This window comes from Phoenix dactylifera, chromosome 18 (assembly GCF_009389715.1).
Source record: "Phoenix dactylifera cultivar Barhee BC4 chromosome 18, palm_55x_up_171113_PBpolish2nd_filt_p, whole genome shotgun sequence".
Taxonomy (NCBI): domain Eukaryota; kingdom Viridiplantae; phylum Streptophyta; class Magnoliopsida; order Arecales; family Arecaceae; genus Phoenix; species Phoenix dactylifera.
The window spans coordinates 5,430,663-5,451,193 of NC_052409.1; the positions used below are offsets into that span (position 1 = coordinate 5,430,663).

At 39.2% G+C, this 20,531-nt stretch overlaps 1 protein-coding gene across 2 annotated transcripts; it reads left to right on the plus strand.

Moving 5' to 3' along the window:
• Nucleotides 1–214: 214 nt before the first annotated feature.
• Nucleotides 215–15,149, plus strand: LOC103722834 (phospholipase D delta-like). 2 transcript variants are annotated; one of them, XM_026800130.2, is made up of 11 exons: nucleotides 215–1,295; nucleotides 4,930–5,046; nucleotides 7,166–7,360; nucleotides 9,130–9,411; nucleotides 9,498–9,566; nucleotides 9,771–9,918; nucleotides 11,718–11,866; nucleotides 12,761–12,931; nucleotides 13,098–13,178; nucleotides 13,646–13,843; nucleotides 14,663–15,149. In XM_026800130.2, the coding sequence occupies exons 1-11, from the start codon at nucleotides 312–314 to the stop codon at nucleotides 14,954–14,956; spliced, it is 2,688 nt and encodes an 895-aa protein (XP_026655931.2). In that variant the 5' UTR covers nucleotides 215–311; the 3' UTR covers nucleotides 14,957–15,149. The 2 variants fall into 2 exon arrangements, with proteins under 2 accessions (XP_026655931.2, XP_038971423.1); XM_039115495.1 differs by lacking the exon at nucleotides 13,098–13,178 and having other exon boundaries at nucleotides 218–1,295.
• Nucleotides 15,150–20,531: the final 5,382 nt, after the last annotated feature.

Consider the following 20,531-nt stretch of genomic DNA (forward strand, 5'->3'; position numbering starts at 1 on the left):
AAAGAATAAAGAAACCGAGATCCAAAGCAAAAAAAAAGCAAAAAGAAAAGAAACCGAGATCTCGCTCGCATGCGACAGGTCTGTAACTCTACCTCAAGATCCGTGCTACAATCGCGATGCACCTGACGAACGGCACCAAGTCCTCCTCCCGAATCATAACGCATGCAACTACAAGTGACCGTTACGCGAGCCGGCGTTCACATTATCCGGCCTTTTTAGTTTTGGGCGACGGCGATATCTCGGCCTTTTAATCCTTTCCATCGCCTTCTCTTGTTCTTCGTAGATCCCTCCCGTCTCCACCGCGACTTTTAATGGATTACGACACGTCCGCAACCGCTGCGGCGGAGAGGACGGCCGGATCCGACGGCTGCTCCTCGAAGGAGCAATCCGTTCTCCTCCACGGTGACCTCGACCTCTGGATCCTGGAGGCCCGCCGCCTCCCCAACATGGACATGTTCTCCGAGCACCTACGACGCTGCTTCACCGCCTGCCGCCCCCCCTCCCCCTCCTCCTGCATCCGCTCCCAGCGCCCCCACCATCACCACCACCGCCGCCACCCCAAGATCATCACCAGCGACCCTTACGTCACCGTCTCCCTCGCCGACGCCACCGTGGCCCGCACCCGCGTCATCTCCAACTCCCAGGACCCCAAGTGGAACGAGCACTTCAAGATCCCCCTCGCCCACCGCTCCCTCTTCATCGTTTTCCGGGTCAAGGACAACGACGTCTTCGGCGCCGACCTCATCGGCACTGTCTCCATCCCCGCCGCCCTCGTCGCCTCCGGCGAGCTCGTCCGCGACTGGTTCCCCGTCCTCGGCCCCTCAGGCCAACCCCACAAGCCAGAAACCGCTCTCCTCGTCTCTCTCCAATACAAGCCCGTCGGCGGCAACCCCATCTACGACCATGGCATCCCCGGCGATCCCGAGAAGCTCGGGGTGAGGGACACCTACTTCCCGATACGAGAGGGAGGTCTGGTGACGCTCTACCAGGATGCCCATGTGAGGGAGGGGGAGCTCCCGGAGATCGAGCTCGAAAAAGGAACGAAATTTGAGCATAATAGGTGCTGGGAGGACATCTGCCATGCCATTCTTGAGGCTCACCATTTGATCTATATCGTCGGTTGGTCGGTGTATGACAAGGTGAAGCTGGTCAGGGAGCCGACCCGGCCGCTGCCGCCCGGAGTGGAGAATTTCACATTGGGGGAGCTGCTTAAGTACAAGTCGCAGGAGGGGGTTCGGGTTTGCTTGCTGGTTTGGGATGATAAGACTTCGCATGATAAATTCTGTTTTAAAACGGTATGTGAATTATTAGATGCTGCCTATGACTTTTCAATAGGTTTAATTTCTTAACCTTTTCTCATCCTCCATTTCATGCTTAGGATTCTGTGGTGTTTAGTGTTCGCAGCACCAGTTTCTTGATTTGGTTCTGTTACCAGTTTTTCGTTCATATTGAACGATAGTGACTTCACATGATAATTTTTTCCTCAAAAAAAAGAAAAAGACCATAAGATCCAACTTTTTGCAAGACTAGCAGCAAATTTGACCACATTAGCTGCAATTGCATATTTGTCTGAAGCAAAACTAATGCATAATTTGAGGTAAGGTTAAATGCTGATAGTGATGTCCAGAAGTAATTATTACTTCACCTATGCATCATTTACAAGTTAAAACTGTCTAATTTCCTTGGGAACATCTGTGGAGAAGTGATCCTCCCAAATGTGGCTTGAACCATTGGCCAAACTTTCAAAGAAACCTATGAGCAGATAGATATAGATATTCCATGAGTTTCTCATTACTTTGCAAAGTTCCCATGGCTCACCCTACTATCTGTTTTGGTTGACAGATTTACCCATCGGAGTTCTTAAAACATTTAACCTTCAAATGGCCGATGCTAATATAACTAATGCCCATTTGCAATGAAGTTCTAAAGTTATATCAAATTGCATGCCCCATTTACATGCCATCTCTAGTTCCTACTTTCTGTCTAGCTGGCCCTCTAATTGTCAAAATTCATTAAGAGTCAATCAACTCTCAAATTTTTGAACCTCTGAGATTTCGAATTCCTAGGATGGCACAAAATCATATATTTAGGCCCTATTTGGGGGAGCTTTTGGAGGGCCAAAAAGCACTTTCTGGCCCTCTAAAAGTATTTTTGAATGAAAAAAGATGTTTGGTAAAAATTTCGAAAAGTTGTTACAGCTTTCCGACAAAGCAGAAAACAGATTTCTGGGAGAAGCTCTATTTTGGAGCTTTCCGAAAACGCTGTTTTCAGCTTTATCGGAAAGCTGTTTTTTTGACCAAAATATCCTTATTTATTTCCTTCCAAAATCCTCCATCCCGCGCCTCTTCCTCTCCCTCACCCTTCCCTCTCTCTCTCCCTCTTTATCTCCTTCTTCTCAACGCCGCCGCCCGTCTCCTTTTTTTTTTTGGTGAACCCATGGCTGCCCACAGTGGCGGCCACCACTGCGGCCCCCATGCTCTTCCTCTTCCTCACCCTTCCCTCTCTCTCTCTCCCTCTCTCTCTCTTTTTTCTCAACGCCACCGCCCGTCTCCTTTTCTTTTTTTTGGTGAACCCATGTCTGCCCACGGTGGCAGCCACCATGCCGGCCACCACCCGTGGCCGGCGACCCCTTCTTAGGTCACCGCGATGCCACCAGTGGTGCGCGGCTGGCTAGTGGAGTGGCCGGGCTCGGCTGTGGGGTGGTCGGGCCTCCGCCAACCGTGCGACAACGGCGTCCCAGCCGCGGGACCGGGGAGGCCAGCGGCAGCGAAGTCCCCATGGCGGTTGGCCGTGGGTCTTCGCTGCGCCGCGGCCAGCCGCCGGCCATGGCGAACCGTGGCCACGGCCAGGCCCCCTCCCGCGGCTTGGCCCCCTTCCAGGCCCCCTCCTGCGGCCGCCGCGGCCTGGCTCCCTTTCAGCGCCGCCGGCCTCGCGAGAGGATAAGAAAGGAGAAGAACGGAAGAGAGGAAGGAAGGAGAAGAAGAGAAGAAAAAAGAAAAGAAAAAAAAGAAGAAAAGGAAAGAAAAAAAGAGAAGAAAAAAAAGAAAAGGAAAGAAAAAAAGAAAAAAAAAAGAAAAAGAAAGAAAAGGAAAAGTAAATAAATAAATAAATAAATAAGGGAAGAGAGGAAGGAAGGAGAAGAAGAGAAGAAAAAAGAAAAGAAAAAAAAGAAAAGGAAAGAAAAAGAAGAAAAGGAAAGAAAAAAGAGAAGAAAAAAAAAAGAAAAGAAAAGAAAAAAAGAGAAAAAAAAAGAAAAGGAAAGAAAAAGAAAAGAAAAAAATAAATGCATAAATAAATATATATACGAATGAACGAATAAATAATAAATAAGATAATAAATAAATATATTTCAATGAAATAAAATAATAAATAAATAACTAAATAAAATAAATAAAAAAAAATAATGAGTGAGTGGCAAATAATCTGATCTAAATAAATAAATAAATAAATAAAAATATTAATAATTATTTAACCAATTTTATCATCTAACTAAAAAATTTGTTAGAGAGATAAATGGTCATCAAAAGGGTGAAAAATTAATTTATACTAATAATTATAATATTTTATATATTTATTATTGTATTATATTATAAATATAATATTATATTATATTATATCATAATACATTGATGTGTTATGTTAAATAATTTAATGTTATATTAAATTATTATCCTATAACACACAATGTTATAGTACTATATTATATTACATTATATTAATATTATATTATATCATATATTTATGTATTAATACATATTATATTTTATTATGCTTTGTTGTATAATACTAGTAATGTCCTTTATGGTCATTTTGTCACACAAAAGTACTTTCTCAATTTGTATACCAAACACATGTTAAAGCGCCACAGCACTTTAAAAATGTAGTTACGAAATAGCAAACAGCTTTTTATAAACGCTCTACTTCAGACAGCTCTACTTCCAAAAGCTTTACTGCCAACAGCTCCTTCAAACAGGGCCTTAGTAATCCGTGCTGTATTCTACTGTACTTTAGTGTGTAGTTTAATATGGAGATTTTGAGTTTTAGTTAGTCTGCCCTAAATACTAATCCCTTTTTAAACATGAACCCCACTCTGATTCCGTGTCGGCACTTAGTAGTTTCTTTTGGCATTGGATGTGTTGATTTTTTCAGTTGGCCTTTTCAGCCAGTAATCCTTGGTCATATCAATTGATGGTTGTAATTCCCTATATAACCTTGTTAGACTTGTTTGCTATTTAGATTTTTCCAAGTCCAAGGAATTTTTCAGGGTTGCTTCTTGACTGCAGGTCTTTTCATTGATTAATTAGCCTTCTATTTTCATGGTTCTTTCCAAAGGTTGTCTTGCTTAAAATTTGGTGCTAAGTTTTTTTTAAACAGGTGGCACTCATTTGACAGACAGTTGTAAACCAACTTATGCTGTCCATTGAGTTTCTCAATATACAGTTATGAACCATGGTTGAGCACATTTTGAAGGCATGCCTCGATGATAATGATACTGCATATATTGTCATGTACCTACGAACAATATCTATTCTCTACATCTCTATGTTTTTTCCTTCTAGCAGCAATTCTTCATTATCATGTATGTATTCTTGCTTCACATTGACTTTCTCAACAATTTTAAGTTCTATCTTATAAATTGGTTAGGCACATTCGAAGCATTCGTGACTATTGTGTGTACCATTAATTATAGCACTATTGTATCTAGAATACTGATTTCTGCCTTTTCTCTAGGAAACTTTAATTCGTCTATACGATGACCACTTCAAGAAGCTCATATTTATAGTGATATTCAAAGAAGGATGTATCTATTATGCCTCATAATTTGATAAACATGTTGTGATCTTTCTCTTTTTCTTTATCCTTTCGCTATTTGTATATTGATGAAATTGATTGATGTGCCTTGGTTTGGTATTCTGGTGTCCTTTGCAGGAAGGAGTGATGCAAACTCATGACGAAGATACTCGAAAATTTTTCAAGCATTCTTCTGTCATTTGTGTGCTGTCACCTCGTTATGCCAGCAGTAAGCTTAGCATTTTCAAGCAGCAGGCAGGCTTCGAACCATGCTTTTACTTCTGTCAAATCTTTTATGGCATATTTATGTTAGCTTAATATGATTTACTTTCATAAGACAAATTGTTTAAATGATCACTTTGCTGATACTATGGTTATCCATGTATCATTAAATTTTTTAATTATTCTTGTCTTATGTTGTCTGTGAAACTAAACCTAACTTTTTTGGAAGCAGCAGGACTGAAAGTATGTACCTTATTATGCCCAAGGTTTAGAGCCTCAATTCTGGTTATGCTACAAACGAGATTGTGCTCACCAATTTACACTTTTCAACAGTAAAGGCTATGAATGATCTAAGAGTATAATTGAGTATGATTGTGAGACATGATACCTACTGGAAACCGCAGAAATGCATAGAAAGAAACAGATGTTTGAGATAGGGTTGTGGTCTATTCTTATAACTATTTACTATACTTTGGTTTAGTATGTCAATGTATTCATGAATCAGTGTAAATATGGCCAACTGCAACAATAAATAGCCATCTGAAGTATAATAGGCAACAACTGAGAATACCTCTTCTCCACACCACTTCCAAACATGGTTTGGTTTACTGGATGTCAGCAAAAGCCTGGTAGTTTCATTTTGAAGGTTGTTTCATATGAAAGTAGCACTGATTTATCCAAGGCATTATAAAATTTCACCCAAAATAAAGCATATAAAAGTACCCATATTCTTGCAGATTCTCAATAAAATTGACGGGAAACTGAGGCTAGAATTATTTTTGTTCCCTCTTTGGTTAGGGTACCCAAAGTTGGTACAATTTGTTGTAAGGGTTTGTTCTATAGTGTGGGCCAAGTGCAAAATCATTTCTGTGCTGTCTAACAGCACAGGGATCAACATCAGTTTTCTTGATGTTTTGGTTGATCATAATTGCTAATTTCTTAGTCACCTTTGTCTTGTTTTATGAACTAGTATCCTCTTACTAGTAAGGGATTATGCTATAACTCTGATGATGTAAATGGTTATATTGTATACAATGCTGTCTTATGAGAAGTATGTTTGATGCATTTGAAAAATAGCTTATTCAATTGTTTTCCCTGTTCCAATCATTGCTTATCTTAACTTGAATCTTTGTCAGCTTATATCATCTGGTTACTATGTGCCAATTGTTGTATCTCGAATATTGGCCCATCACGAGGATGAAGATTTACGAAACTATAACTTTATAAAGGGATTTTTGCATATATCTCCTTAAAATTCCCTTACTTGGGTATTTACTCTTTAAAAAGTTGAAATGATATATATACCCTGCTAAAAGTTTTAAAATTAGATGTATAACCTTCATGTCTTCTTGCAGTTTTAAGCTTAGTTTGACTAGGATGAAATGTAACTCCACTCAAGATTGAATACTTCCAGATTTATCATATATGTGTATTCTTTTTTGAAAATTTGAGGGGTATAATAAAAATTCTGTGCCAATATTATAGGTTTGTAATTGTTTTTTTAACAAGAAAATAAAAAAGTAAGCACCTTTCGAGGAGCATATATACGAAAATCCATAAAGGGATTGAAGGTATGATAATATAGTATTGTTTACCTTTTTGGAGGGATATTTATTGCGCATTTTCACTTTTTGAGGACAAATAAGCAAGAAGCACTTTTGAATGGCGTAATGCAAAAATTCTTTATTTTCTTACAGTTAGCTTATGAAATATAACCTGGCCACTAACAGACTTATTCAGCATGTTCATCCATTTTGACAGGAAGATCATCAATGTTGAATGATTCATAGGTTTTGCATGGTCCAACCAATAGGTGTAGCATAGCCTTGTCTTGGAAACATTAAATAGGACCTTAGAAGTGGCCAAGGTGCTGGTCTTGCATGTTGCAAAGTATGAAACTATTAGACATGATTACATATATGATTATGAGCTTGAAGAAGCAAGAACAAAATGTATGAATAGAAGCCATACCCTAGTCAAAATTTCAAGTTGTGGGTTTATATACATTTAGACAACATATGGATGGCTGTAATTAGTTAAAATTCAATATAAAATTCAACCAAGGAGTAGAAATATAATTATGTTGTTCTTTTGAGTAACTATTTTTTCCCTTGCATTGTGGAGTAACCTTTTTTTTTATAATATTGTGCAGGTTGTGGGGACCCTCTTTACACACCATCAGAAATGTTTGTTGGTTGATACACAGGCTTCTCGAAATAACCGAAAAATCGCTGCTTTCATAGGGGGTCTTGATCTTTGTGATGGACGCTATGATACGCCACAACATAGAATTTTTTCTGATCTTGACAGTGTATTTTTGAATGATTTTCACAATCCCACATTTGCTGTATGTATATTTCTCCTTGGGATTCCTTCTTTGAAGTTCTCACCTCCTTTTTTCATCAAACTTTTATAATTAGGTAGACTTCAGGTTTTGAAACAGCAAGTTTACTCTTAGCATTGTAAAGCTAGGGATGTTAAATTTTTTAGCTTCCAACTAAATTTGCCTTGGTATTGCCTCTACATGTTCTTAAAGGTTTTCGCTTGTCGAAATATGTATCATGTGATAGGAAGCATATGAAACTTGCATTCATATTAAAAATATGAGTTCTGTAAAGGTTTCTTGAAATTATAACTTTTTTTATTTAGATACTTGCTATTGAATCGATTTATATGATGAGTATGCATGCATCACATGGCAACATTGATATGATTGTCAGGCATAGAGACAGGAGAGTTGCCAGAATCTAGGCACATTATTAGGGAGAGATACATTAGTATGCTTGTGTACGTTCATGTGGATTTACAAATTATAATATCAAAATCATGTAATTATACAAGTTCAAATCGAACTGTATATGACTTGGGAAAAAATTACCTATACAAAAATCAAACTATATGGAACTTGTAACTTGTAACTAGACCTCCTTGGGGTAGTACTATAAATGATTTCAGATTAGATAATATAAGTTCTTTTGTATCTCCAATTCTTCTAAGTTTAGTGATTCAATGATTTTAGTATGATTAACAAACTTCAATTGATGTCAAGGTCTGCCAAACTGGTACTGGAGCCTGTACCAACTGGAGACGCGTTCGGTACAGAATGGGCCCATATCATGCTGTTCTGGAGTGTACCAAACAAGGAGAGAGAGGGGGAGAGAGAGGAAGAGAGGGAGAGAGGGAGGAAGGGGGAGAGAGGGGGGGGAGGCTTATTAGTGATGCCTGGAGTGTGGAGACCATGCACAGCGGCGAATCCTCTCAAATCAGCTAGGATTTAGCGGGATGGCCCCTATCGGGACTGTCAGAGGTTTGGAGCTCGTGGAAGAGGGCTAATGTTCGCCAAGGGAGGGCCAAAATCTAGGGAGGGCCAAAATCTAGGGAGGAGGGCTGTTGTGTGGACACGAGAGGGGGGGGGGAGGGGGAGATAGATAGAGAAAGAGGCCTATCGATGATAGTCGGTATCGAAGAGAGGGCAGTGAGTGACGTCTGATAGTGAAGTGAATGAGAAAGCCCTCAAAAGCTCTATAACTATCAAACTAGGGGAGGGGAAGGATTTTGTATCCAAACCACTGTGATCTACTGAATTGTTCTGATTGGGCATAGGTTCAGTTTGGTACGGGTAGAACCACGGTACGGTTTGGTTTGGTTTGGTATGGGTCGGTTTGGCAATCACTGATTGCTGTAGACTGCATTCTTGGACAGAAGTATCATCTTATTGACTTTAAGATTGATGTCAAATCCCTCTTTTGGACATCTCAACATTGGACCTGAATGTTCAATTCATAAATGCCAACTATCTTAGAAATGTGCCAAGATTTTGGGCTTGTTTTGTAAATGCGCATGCTCTATTGTTGTTACTAGTTTCTAAGTGTAGTTGATACACACAGATATGGATGTACCCATGCATGTGCACATATAACTAGTGATCAAGATATTGGATGTAATAATTAAAACTATTAAAGAAATGATGCAGCTTTTATTATTGACATGTGTCAACATGTCAAGCTCATTTTTATCTAGCCTAAGAATCCATCAGGCCACTCGTACATGTTCCTATTGCAGTGAAAAGAGGTTTTAAACTAACACATTTTTTCTTTATCTTCTGGTTTTGTGTAGGCAGCAACAAAAGGTCCGAGACAGCCGTGGCATGATTTACACTGCAAAATTGAAGGTCCGGCTGCATATGATATCCTTACGAATTTTGAGCAGCGCTGGCGGAAGGCGACAAAATGGCAGGAATTTGGGAAACGTTTTAAAAGAGTATCACATTGGAGTGATGATGCACTAATAAAGCTAGAACGAATTTCATGGATACTTAGTCCTTCGCCTACTGTTCCAAATAATGATCCAAAACTTTGGGTTTCCGAGGAAGAAGATTCTGAAAATTGGCATGTGCAGGTTGTATAACACTTCACCCATATGTAAATTCTATCTTGATCCTGTTGTTACTTGAAGAGACTAATTAATTTTCCGCTGTGTGTTAGATTTTCCGATCTATAGACTCTGGATCAGTTAAAGGATTTCCCAAGGATGTTCATGAAGCTTTGGAGAAGGTTTGTCTTCTGCTATGGTACATCAGTTGCTTATCAAGTAATTATTAGTTCTACGTGTGATTGATTATCAGTAACACATGTTTCTAATTTCTCTAAAATTCATATAAGCATTTGTTAGGCCCAATATCATTACAAAAAACTATATGCTAGGTCTTAATTTACTATTCAGGTCTCATTAGCTAATAATTTTCTGGACTACTGCAGAACCTTGTTTGTCGAAAGAATCTAGTGATTGATAAGAGCATCCATACAGCATATGTAAAGGCCATCAGATCAGCACAGCACTTCATTTATATTGAAAATCAGTATTTTCTTGGTTCATCTTACGGTTGGCCATCCTACAAAAATGCAGGTATGGAACACTCTGTGTGTTTACATTCCATTAAGCAGCCCTCTTTTCTGAAGTATAAGTTGCAAGTTCTCTAAACTCTATGGCCTGAAACTTAGGAACATTTTTTTAAAGTAACATGTTAAAATTGTCTGCTTAACCACTATTATTAAATGTCGTAACTAACAAACATGTTACTCTTGCATCACTTTCAATTGATATGTGGAGGTTAGGTAGTCATCTTGGTGCAGTCAGACATATCCTGTTGAATATCTAGTTGACCTTTATATGCCATGAATGATTTGTTAATATTTTTGCTTTGGCCATCTTAGTTTCTACGAATTCTATATTTACCATACTTTTTAGCTCCAGAAAATCAAAATTGACTCTTTTTTTTTATTCTAATCACATATGGAAGACAAACATGGGAAAGGAGATCTTTACAATCCCAAAGGACTCTTTCTATAAACTAGAAACCACACTAAAGTATCAACGTATGGAAGACATGGATATATAATAATGATGCAAAACAGTTGTTGTTGGTTGTTTAACTTTATCAGACCAAGGTTGTGCTTTAGTCTTCCGGATAATGGTGCTTCTGTGGAAGTTAGCCGAGTTTTTATTTAATCCAACTTCCAAGTCAAGCATATCTCTTTAAGTTGAATGTTGAAGAGCAAGTGTTGGACAAATTACTTTTATATTTTTTTGTTCAGAGCAAAGACATATGCAAGTACAAAGGAATCTCAAGATATAAGCAAGCAGCAAGGAGTGCATGTACTGAATGCATGCAAAACCTCCATTAAGCAAATAATTTTATGGATCAAAAAAAATGATCAGCACCAAATAAGTCAAGATGTCTAAAATGATTAAAAATATTGATTTATGTAATACTATGTACATGCATATATATTGCTTTGTATGGTATTGTATGTTATATGTTGCATGGAAGGCCATAGCCGACTGTACTTGTACGTTTAGACAGCATAATTTATTGACTCTCTAGCCTGGAATTTCCAAAGTTTATAACTCTTGTTGGGAGCAGCCTTGGAGGTGGATTTGATTGCGAAGCAGGCATGCTTGACTTGGACTATTTCTGAGTGTCAAAATCTTGGAGGTTTGCTCTCTTCAACTAAGGGTGTAATGGATAGGTTTTTCATTCCTTTATCATCTTTCCTTGGCCATGACATCAGATTCAGGGCCATCTATTATTCTTGTGCCTAGGAATTTATTCTTTGATCTGTAAAGTCTATGCCTTTAAGGTGGTGCAAGGCTTCCCACTTAACAGGAGGTTTGGGAAGAGTGCCTGTGAAGCCTTTGTCTATAAAATAATATGAATTATTATTGACAGATGTCTATTTGTTGGTCATCTTTCTTAATTACTTCCAGCATTTCTGAGAAGCTATTTGTTTTGACAGCCAGGAAACAATTTTTTGCATCATAATGACCAGCTACTATTATTCTGACCAACAATAATGGTTCAGAAACGGGGCCATATTGATGATGTTATTATGTATCGATTACTATTTTCTGCTAGTATTGTATATCAAAGCTTCCACAGTTACATATTTATTGGCATATAAATTAACAAAGTATTATCAAGCATTACAGAGCTGCTTATTTGTCAATAATTTTAGTTCTTTTCTGGCCTTTGTTATCTAGGAAAGCAATATTCTCTGACAACCTTCAGTTAATTTTGGGCTTCCATATGTTCCACTAAAACTGTAAGAACAGTTGTAGCAGCACATCAAAATGTAATTCTAAATATTTTCTGCTTGAATAATCTATCAAAGCTTCTCTACTCACAGCTTTGTTTCCATCAACAGGTGCTGATAATTTGATACCAATGGAATTAGCCTTAAAGGTTGCTAGCAAAATTAGAGCTGGAGAGCGATTTGCAGTGTACATAGTTATACCAATGTGGCCTGAAGGAGTTCCAACTGCTGCCTCTGTTCAAGAAATTCTTTTTTGGCAGGTAGTATCTCCTTTAAAAGGCATATATACTATATTACTATTCGTCAATGAAATTGCTAAATTACTTCGTTGTACCATTATTAGTATTTATTCACTGACATGCAAGGAGAGATAAAGAGACTATCTGTATATTTTATAGTGTTGAGCTAGAATTTTACAAGGGGTGTTCGAGCCTGAATTCTATTGGCGTAATGCATAATGAACTGTTGAAATCAACAACTTCTGCTGTTAATGATAATTTGAAAGTTTTAGTAGACTATTGGTCAAAGTTCAAATGTTTTTATCCATGTACAAACTGGACACATAATAGATGGTGCTGGTAGTGAGAATGCAGAAATTGTGGCGTGGCTCATCAATATCTTTTGATGTCTTGCCTTAATTAGAATCTACCTCATGCCATCAAAATTTTGCATCTTGTACTTGTTGTATAGGCAGAAGCTTTTCAAATCATTTTTTTAGGTGAGAGATCATTATTAATAATTGAATTTTCTTCAAGTTATGGTCAGTATTTTTGCATAGGTGTCCCCATATTGATGCATACATACACAGACCCATACATACACACGCATACACCCCATAAATGCTCCAATTGGTCTCTGAAGCACCTTTACTTTCTTGTGAGCTCATTATATTAGTTGCTTATTTGTATTAATACTTCATAGGGAAGAATCATCAGCATCATAGGTGATTTGAAGACCAAATGAGTATTTTTCAGTTCTGGCACAGCTACAATTGGATAAAATTGAGGAATTGTAGTGTTTACCATATGACAAGAAAATTGATTGATGACTTGTGTTGATGTGGCCTGCCATTACTCTGCTTGTGCATCTTTTGTTTTTTGTGCCTTTATCATTATCGTTGAAATTGTTGTAACTTTTAGCTGCGGAATTTGCAGGGCCAGACTATGCAAATGATGTATGAAATCATCGGACAGGAGCTCAAATCCATGAATGTAGAGAATGCACATCCGCAAGATTACCTGAATTTCTACTGTCTTGGCAACAGGGAAGAATTGCCCAAGGGTGACTTGCCATTAGATGATCAACCTTCAGAAAAAAGTGCAGCGGTACTATCAACAACTTAATTTCGTGTGTAAAATCCAACTCTGCTTTTCATCAGGGCTGATTCTCCTATTATTGAACCTAATCGAACCATTGTAATTACTAGTCATTTTCCCCCTTTTTGGTCTGCTCTTAGGCTTTCTGATTTCTCTTTTGTTCATGGATGATCAGCATATCGGTGCACCCCTATACCGTGTATTAGTTCAATACCGGTATGGTATGGTATGCCCAAGTGCGCACCAGTATGGACCGGTACATACGTTGCAATATCCTCATTTATGTTATTCATATGCTATATTTATTGTCTTGCATAGATGACTTTTTATTATTTTGCACCAAGATGCACATATGTTGCTTTAGATCCTCTACCTTTAAGTGCCGATAATAGGTAAACTTCATGGAAGACCAAAGGTTGCATGTGTGTGTGTGTCCATGTGTGTGTGTATTTGCTCTTTTCAATTCTTTCTCAGAAAGTTCTAAACTATCATGAGCCCTGACGAACAACCCTGACAAATCAGGGTCGGTGACACTAATGCTCTATAGGAGGGTCTGTTACCCAGACAATTGGCCCTTTAGCCCCTAAACAAGTGCTAACCTGATTTTTCATCTGGGTTACTCTAGTTTAGCATTTTTCTCCTTTTCAAGTATAGTTGTGACCAGATTATTTTTTGTTATAATTCCCATTGAAACTATTTCTCCTTGTTTTCAAATGTGATCAGGCCCTTTGCCAAAAATTTCGACGGTTCATGGTTTATGTTCACGCAAAAGGGATGATAGTAGATGATGAATATGTGATTTTGGGGTCTGCCAACATCAATCAGAGATCTCTATCTGGTTCAAGAGACACCGAAATTGCTATGGGTGCGTACCAGCCCCATCATACACGGGCTGAGACAAAAAGACATCCACATGGCCAGGTTGGTTTTCTTCTCTGTCATACTTTGCTTTCTTGTATCATTGAAGTACTATTGCAGCTCACTAAACAAAGTATGTGCTTTCCACAAGCATTAGCTGGAACAAGTACATAATGCATCTAATTCATACATAATTTAGCTTGATATTTCTTCTACAAGTTTAATATGCCGGAGATTGTTATCTATTGTATACAGCTGAGCCTAGCTTTTGTAACAAAAATACAATATATCATGTCTATAAGATAGACAAGACAGTTATCCTTCTAAGTATCAATTTAAAATTCTCTTTGTAGAGGAAAATCCACTCTGACCTTCGTTATAAAAAGCACTCTGCAAGGCATATAATCAAATGCTGAGGAAGTTGCTCATGTAATCAAAGGCTTGTAAGTATCAAGCCTGACCTATGAGACTGCCAATAGGAAAGCACACATTTCTTTTAACTAATGTCCCTCTTTTTTTCTGAAGAGAAAAGGTGGTATAATAGTGCATTTCATTAATATTCATTCAGCATATTCTTCTATGTATGCATTTGTCCTTTAATCTTCATAAATCTTCATACTTGTGTACAACCCTAGTATTGTGTCTTGCTAATTCCTTGTGAGTGGAAGCTCCATGTTCTAACGAAAGACTACCATGGTTCATTATGAAAGCTTTTGATGAAAACCATGGCAAATCCAACAACCCATTGGGCATCACTGTTGAGTTCACTTCTGTAGCAAGATAATAGTTTCTACACTCTTGCTGGCATCGCAACTAATTTTTTGGGCTAGCATCGCATATTCTAAATGTATTTTCATTGAACTCGACAATTTTGTGATGCAGGTATACGGATACAGGATGTCGCTGTGGGCCGAGCATCTAGGCATGGTAGACGAGCACTTCAAGGAGCCTAACAGTATAGAGTGCGTGAAATTTGTGAATGAGATAGCCGATGAGAACTGGGGAAGATACTCAGCAGAGGAAGTGAGACCCTTGACAGGACACCTTCTCAAGTACCCAGTCAAGGTGGAAGTAGATGGTAAGGTTGGTCCCTTACCCAACCAGGAGTGCTTTCCTGATGTTGGTGGCAGAATTTTAGGATCACCTACTTCTCTCCCTGATACACTGACAATGTAATTTCCCTGTGGATGATGAAAACATGGAAAAGAAAAGGTTATACCCTTCTGAAGGAAAAGGGGAAAAAAAAAAATTTATTGCTTCTTTGTATTATTATCCCATTGTAGTCTTTGTTTGTAATCTGTGAGATGCTGCAATTAAAAATATGAGTATTGCTCTTGGTTTGTAATCTTGAGCGCCAACCTTGCTCTCAGCATCTCCTAGCTTGTGCGGCGCACTCGATCAGACTTATTTGTTAGTATTAATACAGAAATTTCATGTGGACAAACAACATACCATGATCTTATTTGTAAGCAATATTGCTCAAATACAAAGAGTTGGAGTCTTCTTCAAAGATAATTTGCATCGATAAGGCTATGGACTGGACGTGTTCCTTGAGTCCCGTCCATCTCCAATGCAATGCTTACCATGAAATATTGAGAGAGAGAGAGAGAGAGAGAGAGAGAGGGCCATAGTTCTAGATTAATAGTCGCAAAAACCAAGAACACCAACCTTCGGAAACTTAATGGATAGACGGAACTAATATCTTCTCATCCATTCACTCCATTCCACAATAAAAATCAAGAACCATGAGGTACAAACACCACGCCACGACCTAATTAACGGTCACCTTTCCCAGCATCCGAGCTCCCTGGTGAGAGAGCACGGTAGAAGGTGTAGGCCCCCTTCGCATTCAAGGTGACGGTGTAGGTCTCGCCTGGGCCATTGAGGCGGCCTCCTGCTTCATGGAGATGGCCGATGCATCCATACCCGAGGGGATCTCATCCTCATGGAGCACGACCCGCGTTTGTTTATGAACACAATCTTCTCCCCGGGAGAAACTGATGAGAAGTGGGAATGAAAGCAAGCGAACCGTCGCTGCTGCCTCCGAGGAGCACGTCGATGGCGAGAGCGTTGCTCGCCGATTAACATCGCACTAGGAGCGGTGGCGGCGACGGCCACACCGAGCTCCTTGAGAGATGTGCCAGGGCTGCTGCTGACTCTTGCGGCAGCCGTGCCGGCCGTCAGACCGGCCGTGAAGGAGGGAATGGACGTCGCTGCCGCAGCGGCCAAGCTGGCCGTTGCTAGCTAGCTACCTATTCTCTCCTGGATGCTCTGTGGCGAGATATGATCGAGGATTCTGAGGCTACTGCAAGGGGAATTTGGAAGGAATTCAGGAATATCTACAAGTCCACATATATATACAAGAAAGGTGTGTACGAGGAGAAGAGCGAGCCCGCGGGCGGCTGGAGTTTGCGGAGTAATACACGACTGGGTAGTAGGGAGAGGGAGAGTTTATCTTGTGGACCTTCAGCTTTGGCTGGATATATAGGATGAAATGATATTTTCTGGCATTGCATGTATGGCTGATATGTTGTAAGCAACGAGGGCTTCGGATTGGATGGAGGACTCTGGGAGTTATCGAGATCATAACGGGCAAAGACTTGGGGGTGACAATCTATGATCTGAACTGTCCTGATCCACGAATGATCCTTCGCTTTATGTAGATTTGGGTTTGGTATATATAAATTCCTCCCATTTTAATCGTTTAGTAATTATATAGGATCATAACTCAATCTTTTTTTTTTTTTTTTCGGTTCATTGGCAGCTCACCTACACCACGTGTGAGCACAGCCCAAAAAGTCAGACGATTAAAGAGATTGCAAAGGAGACAAAACTAAGTGGTGGGTCTCCTAAATAAAAGCACATAAGTGATGAGTCACATAGAATGCCACCCAATCTGCAGCACTATTGGTCTCTCTGAAAATGTGGATAGCCCGAAAAACAAAACATTTGCCTAACAGTCGGTGAGTATCAAGAAGCATACGCATTTCCCTGACGTCACTCCCGGGCTCTAAGATACCCTCAATCACCGTGGCAAAGTCCCCCTCAAGTATGATGCGATCTGCATCTGGCGTAAAAGGCCCCCTCCCAGGCAGCACGAACCTCGGCACCCGCGACAGATTGATTGAAGGTACGCCGACCCCCGGCAGCCACAAGTCTGCCCGGATGGTCCTTGATGACAAAACGGATGCCGCAACAACCATCCTTCTGGACACTACAGTCGAAGTTTACTTTGAGGAAACTAGAGGGTGGAGGCTTCCAGGATATAAGCATAAGTATAGGCGCTGCTAGAGCGAAGTGAGAGCTTTAGATTTCTCTAGCTAACCCAAAGGACGCCGATGCAATAGTATCAAGAACTTCCGCCACCAAGGAATAGGGCTCTATCCACCACCAACCTCGGGGAAGCTCCTCTACCGTTAACCACATGGGCGTTTCTATCTAGCCAACAATGATAAACCAGATATGCTGCATGAATCCGTTTAATCTATTTAAAAAACTTTGTTTCTGTTTAACCCAACCTGCTTAACTAGCTCAAATCCATCTAACCGTTAAAAATTCATCTAACCTATTTTATCTATTTAATAAATAGACCGGATTTGGATCGATGAAACCCTACAAAGAATTATCGCATATGTCTTATTTGCCTTTCACGGAGTCTCGTATCTGACAGTGGAATTTCCAGTTTGGAGAGGTTCAACCGAGGGATTGGCAGTGAAACTATCAACGTGCCAGAGCTGCGACCACGAAGCAATCTGATCCTGATCTCGACTGCGCCAGGGATGCAATCCGTCATTGAAATAGCGTGTAAGTTTTAACTACAATGTTAGTTTATTAATTAGTACAGTTATTGTTAGCTAGAATTCCAGAAGTCCAAGAGTGGCATGGTTAGCCTAGGGCCTCTGAACTCTATTTATTAGAACACCCTGAATGTATTTGGACCAACCATTGTTAAAATGGGCTGTGTGGAATCCCCCCAGTTGAAACAACCCGAGCAACTACTAGCTCTTAGCAATTCTAGCTGTAGAAAGTTCTCAGGCAAGGTGGTGTAATACTAATGCTGATATTAGGATAATCTGTAGATGCATCTCATCTGTGGGAATTTATAACCTGAGATTTTCTTTGGCTACCAAAAGGAGACTGCCATAGAGATCAAACAAGGCATGATTTTAGTTGACTTTAAATTTGGTTCTTTTTATGCATTAGGTCCAACATTGCTTAACCATGTTCTACTTCGTGCTAGGGAGCTAGTTTTAGCTCCTGTCTGATTTAGAAATTTGAATAATAAAATCTTACAGGTTCAATAGTGTAAGGTGCAATTCGTCATTGAAATAGCGTGGAAATAAGGTTCAGCAATCCAGGAATTCAACATAGAGAAAACTAGACATGATCCGAAGCAAACTTGCCAACAGCAGTAAGAACCTGATCTCTCTTCAAGGCTTCAGTAAAATAGTTTGTTTTCAGAGCAGCAGCACTTTTGCAACAAGCCAAATTAAGTTTTAGGGCATCACAAACCTGAAACGTATGGTAAAGCGAACTAGTGGGCCAGGTGGCAAACATGGACATGAGGGAATGTAGCATTGATCCATCATGTAATTAAGAAATATTTCCTTTTTTCCCTTAGAAAAAAGAGGTAATGAAGGATATTAGAAAAACTACCAGGTTACAGAATAGTTCCAAAGGAAATATTTTCAGAAACTGTCTCTACACTCCAAGGTCATTTGAAAAAAAGGATACATTGATGGATCAGTAAATTGGTTTGGAACATCACTAGGAAACTTGCACATAAAGAGACTTTTTAAATTAATTCCCTTGTGAGAGCCCTGCTTCGAAACCTCCATTACAGCGACATCCACCAACTTAATCATCTCTAGGTGCAATTGAGATTGCAACAAATATGTATTTCTCCTGTATCCTCCCACCGACAAGAAATTTGACTATATATTTCAGGAAAACAGAAAGAATGTAACTACAAGTACCCAATATACCATAATCCAAAATCCATGATTCTGGCACCCATTGCTCTTGCTGATCACCTCAACTGGCGCTAAAGAGACAAATATTCCAAATCTCCCACGCAAAATTCTTTTAGACAATAAAGTGAAATCTACCAATTATTTGAAGGACAAAAGAATTAGCTTCTCTCATGGTAGCAACACTAATAAAGACATTGGATCACGCCAACAACATCCAGGCAGACAAGAAGGATTATACTGGATCAAGTAAATAACATACATTCGATTTTTAAACCATCCGAAAGCTCAATGAGTTTCATAAAATTATCATTGGTTGATAGCTAACTTGGTCCAAGGATTTGTATAGGTATCCATGGATCCTTATCAAATGGTGATCTGGTCAGGAAGAAGAAAGGATTTTCTTCAACCCATGCATCTTAATAACATGAGACCGCTATTTTAAAAGATGGCTACCTTGGCCACCTAAGAGGCCCTGCCCAATATATTACGTCATGTCTGATTATGAAAGACCAAACCAATTTATGCATTATTATTGGTTGTTGCTAAATTGATACTGATCCTTAACTTACTATATGTTATTTGTTATGCTATATTTTAACTAATTTTAGGTTTCTCCTTATATTATTATCTTTGATGTATTAAATTTGGCTGCCTTGACCTCTATACACCTGCCAAAGCACTAAGCAGCCCCGCAACAGCCCTTATGCTGATTACAGTATTCCATGACAATGCATGAAACTTTTCAAAACCATGAAGCATGTCTATCTCTAAGGAAAATATTTCCACTTTACCACACCAAGCATCACATGACCACTAGATTCTTCTTGATGATCACAGGATGCCATCACAATTGATCATATCTTTTGTATTTTTCAAATGTAGGTATTGTGTTTGCAATGACTAAAGCTTCCCTTCATCCATTTGTTATATACAAAAACTCCTCTCAGCCATACAACCTTCATAATGAAGAATTTCTTTACTTCATTGGAGGAAGATTATCATCGTAAACATGTTTCTTTTAAATACAAGAGCCATCTCATCTAAAAAGTTGTCTTTTCCAGCCATTCTTGGACATGTCATCTTGATTCTTATCAAAGGTTATGAATTTTGTCAATTCAAGCTATTCATATAAGTTGATCAACATTCATTCTAATTTCATTGTCCAACAACTCCTCTGTTCTAAAACAACACAACCTTGAGCACTCCCCTTTTGGAGCCTATGTAGATCTCAACTTAACATGCCCATACAACATTGCTGGCTTGCCCCTAACTACAATATTTCCTGCCTAGCCACAAATGCACATGAAAGCAACATACAACTAGATGTTCCCAGAAGACTTTCCTACTTGTCCATTCTGCCTCTGAATCAACTAGATCTGTCTGATTGCCCTAGAGTCATAGACTTTCTCTCTTTACATGGGAAGTAAACACAGTATGTACATACTTAGGCTGCATATAATGTTGGCAGCTTGAAGAGACTACCTGGAGCAAGATAAAGTTAATTATTATAAGAATCCAAGATTAATTTTTTGCTTTTTGTTGACAAGCATTATCACATGGCTGAATCCTCTCAAATGTAACAAACATGAATCAAAATCATAAATCTGTACACAGCATGCTGCAGATAGCTGCATCTAGACCAAGACATGGCAAGGCATAATTACAAAGTGCAGTTCGTAATTAAAGAAAGAACACATGCAAGTAGCAATATGCTAACACCATAGTCATGCCAATATCATCAGAGTAAGGTAACATTGAATTTTCACTAGTGCAGTTGA